We start from the raw sequence: 16,866 nt of genomic DNA on the forward strand, positions 1-16,866 counted from the left end.
AAAAGAATGAAGAAGAGGAGAGGAGAAAGAGGGAAAGAGAAAAAAATTATTTTCTCCTACCTTTCAAAAATGATGACATGATTGCTTTCCCTTGATCATGCATCATCATCTTTCTTCAGCCCCCCTTTTTTTCTTTCTTTCCTCAGGTAAATAGTCCCCCTCTCCCTATTCCATGTGCCAGCATTCTGTTTTCTTTCACCGTCTCTTTCTTCTGCTGGGGTAAAAATGCACGAGTGATAATGGTAACCGGCACCGCAGATGGTGCGTTTGGAATGCTATTCCCCTTTTTTCGATGTTCAGGTTTGGCCATTTTCTGATATTGACCTTTCTTCCCCTATGGGGAAACTCTGTAACTCTGTTTCTGCTACACCTGCTAATGGAGATGGACTCTGAGTCCTAGACCAGCAGTTGGCTGCTCTGATTCAGGCGTCTTTCAAGCATAACGTTTCACGTTAATAAACAGTACAGGGTCATATGAATTTCAGTCTAGACATTTACATATTCTCAAGGAATATTAATGTAAATGCTCGCCTTGGCTGGATCTCCGCTTCTCAAAGCCAAGACTTGCTTTTAACAAAAGTCTTTGGTTAAAGGCTTTTGATTTAGTCTGTAATTCTCATTCAGTCCTGCTAGCCTGCCAGTGACTCCTCTATCGTCTCTATGGTATTGAAGGCCCTCCTGATGGGATAAATGACCTTGGATATCAACCCGATTGCATGACCCCATGGACCCCTGGCAGAAGAGTCTATTTAGCTTCTGCAGACACCTAGCCCCTCTCTCCAGCGCTTTACCCTCAAACTGCCTGGATAGCTGGTTACTTATCGATTCTCAAAGACTTTCATTTGAAATGATACTTGATAGACCTCTCCAAGTACATGTCCGTGAGCGTAGTTCGATATTATGACTGATATTTTTCTTTTCGATTCAGTTTTGACTCGTTATGGATCCACTCCAGCCCTGTCTACTGCTGTGCTCTTTTTTTTTTTTTTTTTCTTTTTTTTTTTTTCTTGTAGTTGCATTTAGGTGGGAGAAAATTTAAAAATCTGGTTAAAATATATTTGTAAACAGATTTATGTTTGGGGACATGTCATGTGTAGTGATGTACTTTCTTTAAAATACTGTTTTAATGTGAATTATATATTTTTTTTTAGTATGATCCAAACTTTGTTTTGGGGTTGTTTTATGACAATTTTTTTATACAGTATAAATGGGTGTTTATGCATTTAAATATATATATGTGCCTTTATATTTTAGGGAAGGGGTCCCTTGTGATGGGAATGTGATATTTGGGATTCGCTGGTATTAAAAAGTTTGAACAGTCCTTTTTTTTAAATGTATTGTTTTGTTCTCTTTTCAGTGAAATTCAAGACTGGCTGGAAACAAGATAAGGAAGTATACAAAATGCTGAAGGATGTAACCGACAACGTCCTCGGCGCCAGCGGATACTCTGAGGTCAACCTCGCCAAACTTTTCCAGACCTTTATATCCCTCAAGTAATGACCGACTGTCCCGAAGAAGTCCTGGGTAATCGGATATGGCATAATATTTATGCCTTTCTGCCCTCCAAGAGAAGCCGTACAATGTTATATTCTTATTTTAATTCCTGTCTGCTGTAAATACACCTTGTGATTTTGTAACCTGTGCTATTTTCTAGCTCAATTGCTTTACATTTGTAATCCCTGACAGCGTTTTGTGGCTGACGTCTTAGGCGTGAATTAAGGTCAGAGGTGACAAGCTCGCGGTCAATCTGCATGTAATCACCAAACCTTTCCATGTTTGAGCACCTGTCTCCCACTCTAATCTGTGTTCTTGTGTCCTATCCCATTTAGCCTTTGTCCAGGTCTAATCGATGATGAATCTGTGGTAAAATGGCCATGATAAGGGGCTAAAGACGCTCTCAACACAACCCAGCCCCCCACTCCCCTGGTAGCACCACACACACACACACAGGGTTTTTAGAGATAACAATCAGGGGTAATGACAGGCAAGTTCACGGGGGGGCTTGTAGCTGTTTGAAGGGGTCTTAGTTCAGTAATGACTTCTCTACTAACCCCCTTCATCTTTAACAGCACAGCAATTAGCCAATGATACAGAGGTAGCCAGTGATTTCTGGAGTTTTGAACGATTGAACTCATGTTTGAACTGCTCTCAGCTGGTACGTTGCGAATTTATTGGATCGCATCGTTCGGTCTGCGCCTGGCAGCCCGTGTTGTATGTTTTAAATGTTCAATGCCTATGAAAGTGTCTTAGGATTCTTAATTGTTTTTGATATGATAACCTCAATAAAAGTATTTCACAACATTTTCACATTTCCCTTTTTCCCCCTGCTCTTTGATTATTTTATTTCACTATGCTGCAGGGAGTGATGACATTTACACATTTGAAGAGGGCGAGTTAACTTCTCCAAATGGAAGGCTTCATTTTCAAGACCTGGAGAATGGCAAGCCAAGAGTGTGTGAAAGCGAGGAGATTAGTCCACTTAAATCGAGTCGGTTTTAAGAATGTGGTGCTTCACTCACTCATTCCATGTGTTTATAATGACAGTTAGACGATGTCTTAAACCATTTCATCAGATGTCAATTTCCATAAATGCCATGCTTGAAAAAAAAATCACCTTAAATGGCTGCGACTAATGGCACCGACCTTGGAGAGTGCAGCAACACTTAAGAGCTACTTTCTGTCCCTAGTATGACAGACAGCATTGTAGGCCTTTGCTGCCAATGTATTAAACACATACAGGCCTATTTAGCTTAATGTGTGCGCCTAGCTTGGAATGATACTTAACAGATGCAGGTAGTTCCTGAACGTTATGTCGCACTTTTACAAGATTAAATCGCCGCATGATCTGGGGCTTTCAACAGGACATTCCTTTAACCGTGAACGTGCTTTTGTCGTGCCCGCGGAGGCTGTTTTCAAACTGGGACACTCAATGAAGACGAGGCTTTGCATTAATTTACCCCACTAAGCTAATAAGAATGATTCGTTTTTGTTATGCTAAGCTTTATTGCCTGTCTTTTTGACCAGAATGGTGGTGTTGAGCAAAGCGGTGGACAAGGTTCTCTTTGATGAGGGAATTAGTGGCCTATTCTTTCTCTATTATTCATGGCATCGCGGAATATGTAAGTACCCGTGGGTGTCAAAAGGAAAGCCGGCCCTATTGCAAAGTGCTCCTCTTGTTTCTCTGAATAGCAGGCTATGAGATGATAAACCGCTTAATACACTGGACTAATTGGATGAGGGTAAAAGAGACGAAGGAATTAAGGCACACCAAAAGGGGACAGGGTTCCAGTGGCCCGCCATTCAGCCCTTTTCACCGTGATTTCTTACTCTACTGCTCCAATAGGAAACGAGAGGCTCATCAAAGCGCCTTTAGTGCTTTCACCTACCCCCGGTGTCTCGAGCTGTGTCGGGATGGAAAAGCGTGATTATTCGCTGGTTGAAGCACAGCCCAGTGAGTTAAAATCAAGGGAATGCATGTGAAATTTTATGAACTGTCAATGTACACTTAATTTGAAAGTTTTTTTTTTGTTTGTTTGTTGTTGTTGATCTTTGTTAACAAGTAAATGACTTATTTTCAACACAAAAAAAAAATCCAGCTTTTTTTTTTTTTTTTTTTTTTGTATTTTTGTCCTGTCCCCAGCTGTTTTATTTTTTTATTTTTATTTTTTGTGGGGAAATTATTTCTCTCCCCTCTTTTGTTTTCTCTTTTTTTCTTTTTTCTTTTTTTTTTTGTAGTGGACATTAGAGACTTCAAATTATCAGCCATGTTACCATTAAAAGGGTTATTATAATTATGCACAATTCCATAAACTAAAAAAAAAAAAAATGTCATAAAGAACTTCTAAAAGACAAGGGTTTGTCAGTACAACACAGTCTTAAATATGAAACCGTGCAACTAGAACTTTGTCCAGGAAACGGATTATTAAAAACTGGGTATTTGTAGAAATATCAAAATTGTCGTTTCATGACATTGAGCACAAGGCTAAATGAGCTACACAATTATCAACCCTCTTACTTTTTCGAAGGCGTAGATATATCCCAATGTATATTTATTTATTTACTTTGCTTGTGATGGAATTTATTAACACACAAAGCCTTTTTTTTTATTCCAATAAAATGTTTAAATAAGGTTTTGGAAATTAAATGTGCACCAATTTGCTGCAATGACTTTAAAAAAAATAAAAAATTGGTTCCCAAACAGGTGTTTTGGCACTCTAGAGTGTTCTTTGTGGTCAGAATATTGGCAATGAATCATCTACACACTCTCCACAAATAGAGAGGCAAATTTAGTCTCCACAAAGTCTGTTTCTTCATTCATGCATTGTATGAAAAGAGTTAAAGAGAAAGTTGCCCTAAGCACTTCAGGTCAGTGCCTCTACAATTGTGGCGAGCATTCCCCAGATATTACGAGCAAATTGGTTTGCGATTCATTAATAATGTTCACAATAAGATTAAGGCATTCTGGAAAATCTCATAAAAATCCCAACAGAAGTGGGCTGCACGCTCCAGTGGTCCCTTCTGCAAATAGAGTCTATGCACCTCGCTTGGAGGTACGGCACTGGAGAGAAAATTGGTTTCCTTTGCTTAATGCTCCTTTGAACATATTCTCGCATGCCAACATGTTTAATATGGACTTGCTGCAAGAGGGGGGTCCTTGACGCGCGATGTTTAGAAGAATTTGTTGGGCGTTATAGGAGCACTGATCCCCTCACGCCTCCCAACCCGTCTTCATTTCGTTCGTTTCCATCTTCACTGATCCTGCTTGTTTGTGGCGTCATAATGAAACGGATTAGCGCGGGTAAAACAAGGAAAAGAGAAATCTTTTCAGCGGCGCGCGCGATAAAGGAGAAAATTAATCCTTGAGGTAATTTCACGCGATTTGGTTCGACACCATGGACGGGTCAAATGGGCGAAAATGACTTCGTTTGAATGGAGCGCATTGATTGCTGTAATGGCATCGGTTCGCGCGTGAGATCCAACGGAGAGGGATTTGGGGAATTAAATAAGGAATTCGAAAGAAAGACTTTTTGATAAACTGCTTGTTACTTCATTAATGAGAAAGGGACTTAACTGAATTGGGCATTTACAGATGTTGCGTCCAATTTAGCGCTTCTACAAGTTGTAAGGCCTACAACGGATGAAATGGCGGAATAATAATGGCGCTTTTTGTCAAGCGTTGGATAATAGAGCCGTCATGAATATCATCTGACTAAATAAAAATAAATAGGCCTATACGTTATTTTTGAATGTCCTCGACGTGAATTATCTTCAGTCATTTAAAAAACAAACTAAAACAAACAAAAAGGCACTTTCCACCACATAAATGTTTACTTTACTGTGCAGTTGGGTAGTAATTGATTCATGTTTTAAAGTGACCACTTAAATTGTTTTCTCTTATTAGCGACTCCTGAATAGGCTAATTGCCTATTTACTAGAAATTCAGCAAATCATAGCTGGCTATATTCTTACGGCTATTAAACCACCTGATTTGTTAAATTAATAGGCTATCGCGTCTATTTAATCATTAAAAAAACAACAACACGCACATTGATAATTTCTGTGCTCGACACATTTCATTTTACCAAGATAAACGCGTACTATACATTATATTCAATTCGCATTACCAGTTGTAAATAACAGAGAATGGTTTGTTTCACCAGTTTCTTTTATTTCGACTTAACTGGTCCCTGCGCGCGACAGGGAAAACTCTCACTGAATAGCAAAACTTCCCGGTCTGGATTTCAAGGTCTCTACCGGTCAGACATAAATAATCATCTAAAAATCTAAAATTTGAATCAAACGAACAGAGGATGAATCTACATGAAACCATTCCTACAGAACTACACTGAGAGCATATTCTCAAAACATCTTTTGAAATAAACTATTTTTTTTTCTTGTCATTTTGCCCTCCTTTCATTCATTTTAAAACAGAGCTATATATACAGGATACCCTTAACAGATCAGTAAACAGGCTAAAGTTTAGATTTTTCACATTGTTCATCCTTAAAACAAACCAAGCATTTCTTTTTCATTATTTTTTTTCTCCTAAATATATTTAACAGAAGAGTTGAAAACAGAAAGTAAAGCTGAGGATTCATTCTCAGAAATTTGATTTGCTTTGCCAAACTTGAATGGATATGGTTCAGGATGGGTAGCAGGTTGTGGCAGTTCCCTTTGGCATATTGACCCATCTCTGCTTCAGCACTGAGAGAAGACTAGGAAGAAATTAGAGTTCTCTGTGTATTGCAGTGTAGTTCTTCTCTATGGGTGTAAATGTGTCTTTTGCCACATTTGCTCCTGACCCAAAAGACTGGATAGATTTAATGACTTAACCAAGCACAGCCTCCCTAACTTTCCCTCTGAGGTGCCTACATTACACTCAGGGTTCTGAAACATGTTTGGTGCACTGTGTGAAATTTAGAGATGATGTCCAGTAGGAGGCTCTGTGACTTGGCGATGACTCCAGTGTCTGATGGGTCTCCGTTGTGCTAGTGCTATATGGATTTGGTCGTGCTTTTTGTTGAGATGGTTTCTTTAACATTTTGTTTTGTTTTTAAGGAGAAGGATCAGCATACTTCCTTCCCTGCAGTGCCAGACGGCAGGATGTTCAGTTGGGTCAACTGGGCCGAATGTTCCTTTGCTTTGAGACGCAGTGCTGCGATGCTGGATGCCCTGCGGTCGGCGGCCGTAGAGGATGAGGAAGAAGGCGGGTCTGGCAGGGTTGCCGGCGGCTGCACTGGACCCTCCACTGGCGGTGCAGTTTGGCGCAAGAGAGCGGCGGCCGTGGAAGCACTGGTCAGAGGACCCATACTTGAGAAGAGTCTAAGGAGAAGAGAGACAGAGTTCCTGTGATACAATGTACTGCACTCATACACCAATTATTATACAGCAACATTTTTAGGTTTAGCTGAATCAAGGGTACAAAATAAGAGCTATAGGCATCTTTAGATGCAATTATTGCTATAAATATATATATTACACAGTTCTTTATTGTCATATTTTTCCATGAAGAACATTTAGCATCCATGGAAACTTTCCAGCTTCTTTATAGCAGAAAAAGGTTCTTTAGATTATTAAAATGTTTGACTCATTGTGTTCACAAATGGTCTTTACCTGCCAAAAGTGGGTCCAATGAAGGCTGGATGCCTGAACATGGCTGTGCCCAGGAAGGTTCCTAGGCCAAGGGGTGTGGCAGGAGGGAGGGCGGAGCTGTTTGGGGGCGGAGCCAGGCCTGGGAATGCAGCAGCAGCTGCCGCTGCGGCGGTCCACGCTGACTCCAGAGCAGGGTGTGGGTGAGGTGGGAAGGGTCCTCCTTCCAGGTAGTGACTCAGGGGGTGAGCGGCTGCCAGCGGCCCAGGAAAGGGCAGGCCCGTGGGGTGAGCCTGGACGCCTGCCTTTTCACGTTTCCTCCACTTTGCTCTTCGGTTTTGAAACCAAACCTGAGATTTGGGAGAGAATCCTCATTAAACTCCAAACTTTACCGTTCACTGCAAGTGTTTACTAAGTTTACTATGCTATTAAGTTTGAAGTCAACAACATGCTTAAATAGTTGGCCTTGAGAAGTCGAAAACTGTCCCTTCACGTTCCAGAGCCATTAATATTCCACCTGACAGCCTGCACGGTCATTTAAGCATGAGCTTGTCGCTCTTGTTCATGTGCAATATTTGGTTCGCTTTAATGAGGTGACAAATAGGCTGGAAGTCAAGGGTAATTACATGGCCCTAAACTTACGGTCTGTTACCCTAACTTTGCTAATTAAAATCTGGTTCGGGCAGAGCAAAAAACCAGGGTGGAGCGTGGTAATTAAGAGCCGTGTTAACAAAAGCTGTCGGAACAGCATCCAATAACAATTAATGCACTTTAAATTAAATTCCTCCAAATGTAAGTTGCTTCCAAAAGGCTATTTAACTTTCCCACGATCCCCCTTCTATCCTACTAAACCCCGCCAGGTTGTGCCACAAGAGCAAGACCTGCAGACAGGGACTTCATAATGAAGGAAAGTGTCAACAGACGAACCAACAGGGACCTTGGCCCCTCACACATGCTCGAAACCGTTTTGCATTATGTGGCCCCTGGGGCATTTATTAGCTTTATCACCTCCTGATCGAGCCTGTTAAGTGATTTGTTCTCCCACATCTCCAAATTGACATCTGTTGTTTTACACGGCCAATAACCCTGGTAGCTTCCTCATGTTTGCACTGTCTCTTTGGTTATGAGAGCTGGGCTTGAACATGCGAGCCACGCTTTGAATAGAGAAAGGAGGGGTGGCAAACACCCTTAATAGTCTCTCACTCGTTCCAAGTGCAAAGCATCGGATCAATGCCGGTCTATTGCAATCACAAAATGGGAAATCAAATAGCATTATCCCCCCTACCCCTCCCTCTCCCCCGCGCCGGCGATGAGAATTCAAACACCATTTTCTCCCTGGAATAGCAGTGTTTGCTCTCTCGCTAAGTGCGCTTTTATGAATCAGGGGCGTCTGTGTAATTGCCGCTAAAATGTTCGCTCTATTGTGTATAATAACTTTCGATAACAGGAAAGACCTTGCCATGACGTACAGGGTCATTTAACCAAGTTTACGATTGTCATTTTAAAATGAAATTAAATATAGACCATTAGGTATATTGTCTTAGCGTCTACAAGTAAGCAAATTGCAAGAATTCGCAGGCTCACATCATTTAGTTAATCTTTACCTTCCAAATGTCGACAAGTTGTCATATTATAGGTAATTTCTCTCAGTTCGCTGCAATTTAAATCCTTTTAACATCAGAATGAAGTCGAGGCTCTCAATTATGTTTTATACAGTACATGTTAATATTATTGTGTATTTAAATTCGATTTATTTTTCGCTTTATTTTTGTGCTTTAAAAAAGAAAATAAAAGTACTCACTTGCACGCGCGCTTCTGTCAGATCCAGCCTCATCGCGAGCTCCTCTCTGGAACACAAAATAGTATAGATTATCAAAATATGTGCAAGGACTTTCTTCCCCCACAAACACTGTAAGAAAACAGATTTTGCCTAAATTGCCAGAAACCTATGAAAGCAATTTGGGGTTGATGAGAATCGAACGGATAACTTGTACGTTTTTCATAATGGCTCGTTTCGTTGGGCGAGCCTTTAGTACACCGACTGTAACAACATAATGATGGAAATAATGGCATCTAGACTATTATATGACAGTTGCGCATTTACTGAAAATATACCTGGCTAAATTTATGACAATTATCTACCACGTCAATATAAACATCGATATTTCATGATCAACAACGAACATTTTGGTTAAAGAAAACCGGTCCTCGGGTAAATTTGTCATTAAGCAGGCTGACTTTTTTATATTTAATAACTTATGTTGTGTGGCATATTGATTATTTTTCTTTCATGCAACGTGACTGTAAAAATAACGAATAAATGTGGGCAGTATTTTTAAAATTAAATTCAAAAACGATTCTTTTTTTAAAACTATTTCATTATCCATAAAGAATAGAGCAATATTTTATAGACTAATAAAAATGTAACTCGAAAATTAAATTGTATAGCCTATGCATAACATAAGTTAATACATAGCATTCGTATTAAAATTGAGCATACTTTTATTGTGCAATTTTATATAAAAACATAACATTTTTTAAATGTTGATAATGTGAGGCGTTTATTTCAGTTTGTCTTATCAGTATTTTGTATGGCTCACTTTTCTAATGCTGTTCCACAATTGAACCCAAAAACAAGCATTTTAACAATGAAAATGAAAATAGGCCCAAAACCACTTAACCTCCTTAAAACAGTCACACTTAAATAATTCATATTTAAAACTATTTATTTATAAATTTGAGTGTGAAATAGGCTGCTGCTGGCCAATGCTCTTTTAAGGCCCATATTAACTGACCCATAAAGAATAGTGAATAAATTGTACAGCACATGACATAAACGAGTATACACACATTTCAGTAATTTTGCTCTCATACCTATTGTACAGAATGGCACGCCGATTGGTTCCCCGATTTAAGGTAAAACGATTAAACGGTGTAATATTATGTTGTAGAAACGTGAAATATATTTAATTCATTTTCAGAATATAATAAATAAATAAAGCTTTTAAACGGATATATATATATATATATATATATATATATATATATATATATATATATATATATATATTAGGCTTTGTATTTTTACATACAGGGCATATTTTAAAAATGCCACACAAAAAAAAAAGATATAAATATTTACTCTAAATATTTAGGCTAGGCTACCTTACTTGATTTGTATTGGAATTTTAAGAAAAAAATAAAGTGGATTAGTGATGTTTTTTTTTTCGATATAATAATAATTAATTACTTAAAAATAAATACAGATGAAAATATATATCAAATATGTTTTATATTTTTCAGACATTTTCTAACGCATGCATCGTATTCATTAGTCTACAGGAATATTATTTTTCTGTCATCGTTGTTGTCAAAATAAACCATATATCTAAACATCATCTTGCTGAATAATGCGTGTAAACGCTATTGTGCGGTATACCTGGTGAACACATCAGGATAGTGTGTTTTCTGGAAGGCCCTCTCCAGTTCCTCCAGCTGATAGCTGGTGAAGGTAGTCCTGTATCTTCTCTGCTTCCGTTTAAGCATCCCTTCCTCCGAGTCGCTGCCGGCCGATAGACACACACTGTCCTCTCCATCTTTTACATCCCCATCGTTGTGCATGCTCTCTTCATCCTTCGGAGACAGGCTGGCGTCTCCGCACGCCTCCTCTTTGACAACATCCTCTTCAAACTTCAGAGTGCTGAGCTCCACCAGCTCCTGGGCCGTGTGCTCGGGACTCTGGCCTTCATCACTCTGGAAGGGCGCGTTCTCCCTGTATGACTTGCTACGGCTGATGCTAACTTGTGGCGCTTGGCTGATTTTGAGACTCTCACAGGCTTGGTCCAGCAGTCTCTCCCTCTCACTCTTCTCTAGGTGCTCGTGAAACCCCCTCCCGGAGTCCAGGTACTTCCCTCCAGGGCCGTATAGCCGGCGCAGTTTGGGCGGCAGGTGCATGTCCGAGTCAAACGAGTTCTCTTTAGAAGTGACTAGAAAAAATAAAACAACATAATGTTTTTAAATGCACCAAACAGTGTAAATTAAGACAGCATTGTACTACTTCTGGGGGGTTATAAATATTATGCACTCTTAGAAATTGTTATATTTCAGCCAATAACACCATTTTGCTGCATACGTTTTTGAGTTTATCATACGATTTTTTTTTTTTTTTTTTTATAATGTCTTCAGTACTGTATAGTGATAGTGTTACTATCAGATGGTTATTTGATATGATAAACATGGTTTTAGTATGTTTTACTTTTTCAAAAGTATTGGTCCATTAAGAAACCCTGAGGGTTTATTTATGGTTTTTTTAACTGCATAAACCCCCTTAAAACCTTTATTTTAATGAGTAAAGCATTTCAGTGCTGTTCATTTTAATTATTTATTCTTTAATTAGAAAGGTTCTTAAAACTTTCAGGACTCTATTTTCACGCCCAGAGGCGATCCAAGGTGTTGCTTCTGACTATTTCTGTACACATTTCCACAAATATGAAGTTAAATTCACACGAAATCAATTAGCTCCTAACTGTATCCCATGTTTGGAACGTAAAACGGTACAAAAGAAGTAGAAATAACGTTAAAGACGCTTACCTTCGGTTGACTGGTCGTGGTCCGGTCTGACGGGTGCTGGCAAACTTTGCGCTCCCAGTTGTCTGACTTTACACGGGCTTCTTCTGCCCAGTATACTGTCTATGCAGTAGGAGGAAAGCACGGTGGGCGACTTGCTTTTACATTCGCTTCGGTCGCGGCTTTCGTCGTCGTACTGACTACTCATATTTGTATCGTCCAAGGTTGTGCTCGAGTGGGTGACTGTTACTCTGTCTCGCACTGTATCTGAAACGTCTCTCTTGCCTATCCCACCCTGGCCGCTAATGCTATATGCACTGATCCGCAGTCGCTCCGCTCTCCATTCTGTTGCATTGACGTGTATCGCAAATCTGATTGGCTCCCAAGGGAACAAGGGGGATCTTTATATATTTTTCTATTAAAGTTAAACACTATGAACTCAGCGAATGTTGTGATGGATTACTTAAGTTACTGGATAAGCACCTCCACATTTAGACTGAAATTAGACTAAAATAGAAAGACGTTGGAGATAAATAAAACTTCAGAATTGATCAAAAACACGTTTTTGTATACCGCGATGCCAGATGTTTTATTTTTAATCGTAGCTAAATTATTAATCATGTTTTGTTTTTTGTTTGTTTTTTTCAAATATATATATAAAAAATGTTTTTAAAAAGATAAGAAGGAATCTTCAGTTCAGTGCACAGGCCTATTAAAATACACTGGCATTAAAAATTGTTTTGTTGTGAAGAAGAGCGTCTTACTTTTTTCTATTAACATTTTTCTATTATCTTTTATTTTTAGCCATTCCATTTGTCTAATATTGGTTGTTCTGTCTGTCTATCTGAGATGTGATACTATTTGATGATATTTTATACTCTCTGGTTCATATAGTCAAGGCAACTCAAGGCCTGACCGGGTTCACCTGGTCCCCCCTGTGCGTTTACAGCCTCACTGCCTGTCCTCTCAGAGAGTGAAGCGATCAGATAGCCATAGATGATTGACTTAAAAAGTGAGGGTGGTGATAATAGGCCCCTGAGAGCGTATACTGCAGGCAACTAGTCTCCAGAAGACTGAAGAGACAGATTGAGAATGTAATTTTAAATGAAAGTCTATTTAACCTGCTGCGGATGGCATGACCCTATCCGCCGCTCAGACCCATCAATGTTAAAAGGATCATTTTCACAATTCAATCCCAAACTTGCAACGAAGCTGCAATTTACTCTCTCCTCTTCATAGGTAATATGATTCTGCTCTGGTGAGATTAGGGTCGTGAGAATACTGTATGAGAATACTGTTTTGATGTTAATTGGACTTTGAGATAGCAAAATGCCCTGTCTTCATAAACAATAAAACAATTATTTTTTCCCCCCTCAAACTTCAGCACCATCTATACAAGCAGATCAACAGAACAAAGTAATGACAATAATAACAATATAAGACATTTTTCCTCGTTCCCAAACAGGCGCGTAATGCAGACGGGTATTTAAAGTCGCTATGTAATTTGGGGGCACAATTTGATTCATTTATACGCGCTCTGTTATTAACCCAAGAAAAGAAATGTCAGGGACTATTACCGCCAGCAGGACATCCGCGCTTTGTTTAAATGCACTAATTACACGCACGCATATGAAAAGAAAAAAAAAAAAAAAAAAGCGCAATTTTCCCATATTCAGTCTTGGGTCTATTTAGCGCTCTACGTGCGGGCAGGCAAGCTGTTAGTGGGGGGCAGGCAAGCTGTTAGTGGGTGCCAGTCAGTTTCACGCTCCTCTATTACCCGATACCACAGTGTGTCATATTTTCACAACAGCCTAACTTGATAATTTCTACAATCGTCTTCTGTTTTGCAAGGGTTTACATGGCCCATAATCCGTTGGGTTTTGGCTACGCGTATGCAAACCACCCCCTGTTCCGTTAACAAGAAGCTTTTCTCAAACTGTAAGTTACAGTAGGTGACACTTTACATCGTTTCGGTGATGTTATACTACAAACGGCTCAACAGCTGTGTCTAAATCCCTAATATAGACTCTATCACTCCCACGTTTTCAAGCAGCGCCATCTCCTGGTGTTAACAACGCCGCTCATGGGTAAAGCCAGTCAGTTGAGCAAAAACTAAACGCGAACTGCATCATGATTGACGCTATTTAAAATCATCATTTGTAGGCCTTATTCATGTGGAAAGTTTCTGCCACATTTCGTTTTGATGATGGATAATCACGGATAATTGCATATTAATTTAAACCATTTTGTGTTTTCTATCTATCTATCTATCTATCTATCTATCTATCTATCTATCTATCTATCTATCTATCTATCTATCTATCTATCTATCTATCTATCTATCTATCTATCTCAAAGCAGAGGAAGTTCAGATTATTAATTAGCCTAGAGGTTACTGTGGTTGAATGTAGGAGCCACACTGATGACAGTTGTGCTCCAGAGGTGGCGTGTCTTCATTCCTGTTGCTGTGACTTAATTGGATGCTGCTCTGCTTGAAAGGGCGAACAAAAAGACGTGCTCTCAGACGCGCGCGTAAGCAAAGTTAATTAGTGGTTATTAACACCACGCATAATGAGAGCGCGAGGGAGTCAATTTAATGACTTTGTTAGCTTAAGTTTAGAATGACAGTCGATGATCGGAACAACAATAGCAATCTAGAACGCAATGATCATCTGTAATTTTCAACAGTAATACGCACTAATAAAAACAAAAGGACTCTAATTTTGTTCATCTGACTCGATAATTTGAATTTATTTAAAAAGAGGGAGAGAAGGAGGAAGAGGAAAGACAACTCAAACATTTAACCAAAGATTATCCTGTCCTTGAAGACACAAGTAAATAGGATCACAATTGATTTATTGCTTGTATGCCACATTATTATTATTATTATTATTATTTATTTGGCAGGGTTCCAGAAATGTTTCTGTGAGCGATAACAGTTGCTTTTCCTCCATTTTGATATAAGCTAGCCTACTTTCCGGTGTTTTACCGACTTCTGTGATTGTACCAAAGTAGCCTATGTGAACATATCCTAGCCTAGACGCTGTATTGAACTATCCTTATCCCAATCATAATCCTAAATAACTCTATACCATCACTACCTGTCACATAATTCGGTGGGTCGCAGAATTCGACATTATTTGCAAATGTGTAGATGGAAGACTTGCAGTAGCCATCCAAGTTCAGAATCACATGACCACATCCATCAGTTGTGGAGTTCATTTGCACAATATTGTGAGTCATTGATTTTTTAAAATCACAACATACAATTAAATAGAAACCTGTCTTCTTAAGTAATTTTTGTACAAATAAACTAGTTTTATCTTATTTTTGATATACTTTCGAATAATAATGACACGTTTTCGTCACATTTTCTTTTAAACTTACTTTTCGGGGGACCAGTCACCCGAAGTGTTTAGTCGCTATTATTCAGTGACTTTCAGGGTGGTCGATTAGCAAATGTATATGAAGTAAATATAACGACGTTAAAATAAAACACTATGATAAAGTTATAAATAATCACTGTAGGTCAACTCTGTTTTGTTTTTGTACGATCCTACCGCTGGAATGGCGAATTGTTGCTATGGTGACCTCCTCAGGCTAACTCGACTTCTGTTCGCTGGCGGTTATTTCGCGCCTTCTACCTTAAGCTAATCCAATATTTGTGGTTACAAAAACGTCGTTTGGAAACGCGGTTTTAACATTTAGGGCTAAGTTAATTATGTAAAAACAATGAATACTCTAGGGTTCAGGCCTTTTGGGGGTTGGATAGACGACCCCCGCCTTTATTTCCAACCTCCCTAATATTACGAAATCATACAGTTGCGGCCGACTGGCCTCATTTGGAAGTTTGTCAAGTTTTCAATTTTTGCGCATCATTTCATAAAAGTATGAATGTAATTTTTTTTTGTATATTACAGGGGAGTGTGAGGTCTCTGCATTCTTATCGATTTGTGGAACGTGAAGCGTGGAATGGCTTCTTTAATAATGCATTTGGGTGAAAGGTCACAAATATGAGTTGGAACAATTTTGCGTCTCCGATCTTATTATCGTTAAGGTCTGAATAAGTTCATAGGGGCTGCTGCACTTAGCATTGATTTATTTTATTCTATATATATTTTTTTCTTTTTGCCTGTAAAAAGAGTTCGCGTGCGCTGATGATCTAAAGAGGTGCTCTTGCCCTTTATTGATTGCTTCTTGGAAAGAATATGAATGTCTAAATTCAAGAATGACAATCCTTTATTAAGTTAATCAAAGTAATACATGCAAATTATTCTTCTTCTCCCATGAGCTTATCAAAACCTCTCCCCTTGAATTTGAAGAAGTCCATTTATTCAGTTAGCGTCAATAACGCGCGCAAATATCGCCATGCAAATGAAAGTTGATTAGAGTAAATTAGGGACTTAGCTGCTATCTGACCTTGTCTGAGTTTTATGTAAATTTTGTAAAAACGACACAAGGAAATAAATGACATTTAGACATTCGTATAAAAGAAGTAATCAAGAGGTTTTCAACGGGAGGAAAAAAAATATTTCGTGTCTTTCGCTGAGCTTTATCAAGAGCCAGAGAACATCACAGAAGGAGGTCATGTATTATGGAAAAATATTGTACCATCTTGACACATAGGAGGCTATGGGTCATTGAGAAGCCGATTTATTCCGTTATTCAAAATCAAATAAAAAATAATTTCGTACAGAAATTTCTTGTATAGCCTACACATCTTAGCTGATGAACTTTTTATTTTCTGAATTAAAATTATTTGTATTATTATTGCAGGGCTTTAAGTAAAAATGTGTAAGCCTATGTGGTATGAGATTGTAAAACTGAAGAATTTTTTATATATATTATTAAAGTCTGAAGAAGTGGAAATTCTTGATAAAAGAAATTTTGATAGCAGCAGTAGTTTTAAGTAGAGGTAGTTAGGCACATTCATGAATTCAATTTTTTTTTCCAAATATATTGATATTTGAAGACCTTTCATCTGCCAAATTAGAGGCTTAATAATTAGCAGGAAGCCTGTTCATGTTACACAAAGCCATAAATCAGAGGACTCCCATAACTGTTTATTTATTTATGAATAAAAATGCATGTTCATGATATGTTTATCATAGCCTATCTTATTTTTATTTTAAGAGGGAAAAAGATTGTGTACTCAGGGCTTCAAAGTTTACCTTTTTATTTGATAGGTTATACCACGTGACATTCACTTAA

The 16,866-nt window shown here is 38.6% G+C and overlaps 2 protein-coding genes across 3 annotated transcripts in view; one reads left to right on the forward strand and one right to left on the reverse strand.

The window, feature by feature from the left end:
* Nucleotides 1-2,397, forward strand: part of pola1 (polymerase (DNA directed), alpha 1) — a 57,085-nt gene extending 54,688 nt beyond the window's left edge. Inside the window, exons 37-38 of one of the 2 annotated variants that reach the window (XR_010893747.1) lie at nt 1,358-1,720; nt 1,830-2,397. Coding sequence is in view for 1 of the 2 variants with exons in the window: in XM_067377479.1 (XP_067233580.1) it covers nt 1,358-1,497 (140 nt within the window). In the remaining variant the exon portion in view is untranslated. Of the gene's footprint in view, nt 1-1,357 lie in introns of both variants that reach the window. The other variant, XM_067377479.1, reaches the window with a different exon arrangement.
* Nucleotides 2,398-6,171: 3,774 nt separating this feature from the next.
* arxa (aristaless related homeobox a) lies at nt 6,172-12,564 on the reverse strand. The gene is made up of 5 exons (XM_067378420.1): nt 11,680-12,564; nt 10,529-11,075; nt 8,891-8,936; nt 7,114-7,439; nt 6,172-6,822 (listed from the first exon to the last, which is right to left on the reverse strand). The coding sequence occupies exons 1-5, from the start codon at nt 11,861-11,863 to the stop codon at nt 6,567-6,569; spliced, it is 1,359 nt and encodes a 452-aa protein (XP_067234521.1). The 5' UTR covers nt 11,864-12,564; the 3' UTR covers nt 6,172-6,566.
* Between the last annotated feature and the right edge of the window lie 4,302 nt (nt 12,565-16,866).

This window comes from Chanodichthys erythropterus, chromosome 23 (genome assembly GCF_024489055.1).
Source record: "Chanodichthys erythropterus isolate Z2021 chromosome 23, ASM2448905v1, whole genome shotgun sequence".
Classification (NCBI taxonomy): domain Eukaryota; kingdom Metazoa; phylum Chordata; class Actinopteri; order Cypriniformes; family Xenocyprididae; genus Chanodichthys; species Chanodichthys erythropterus.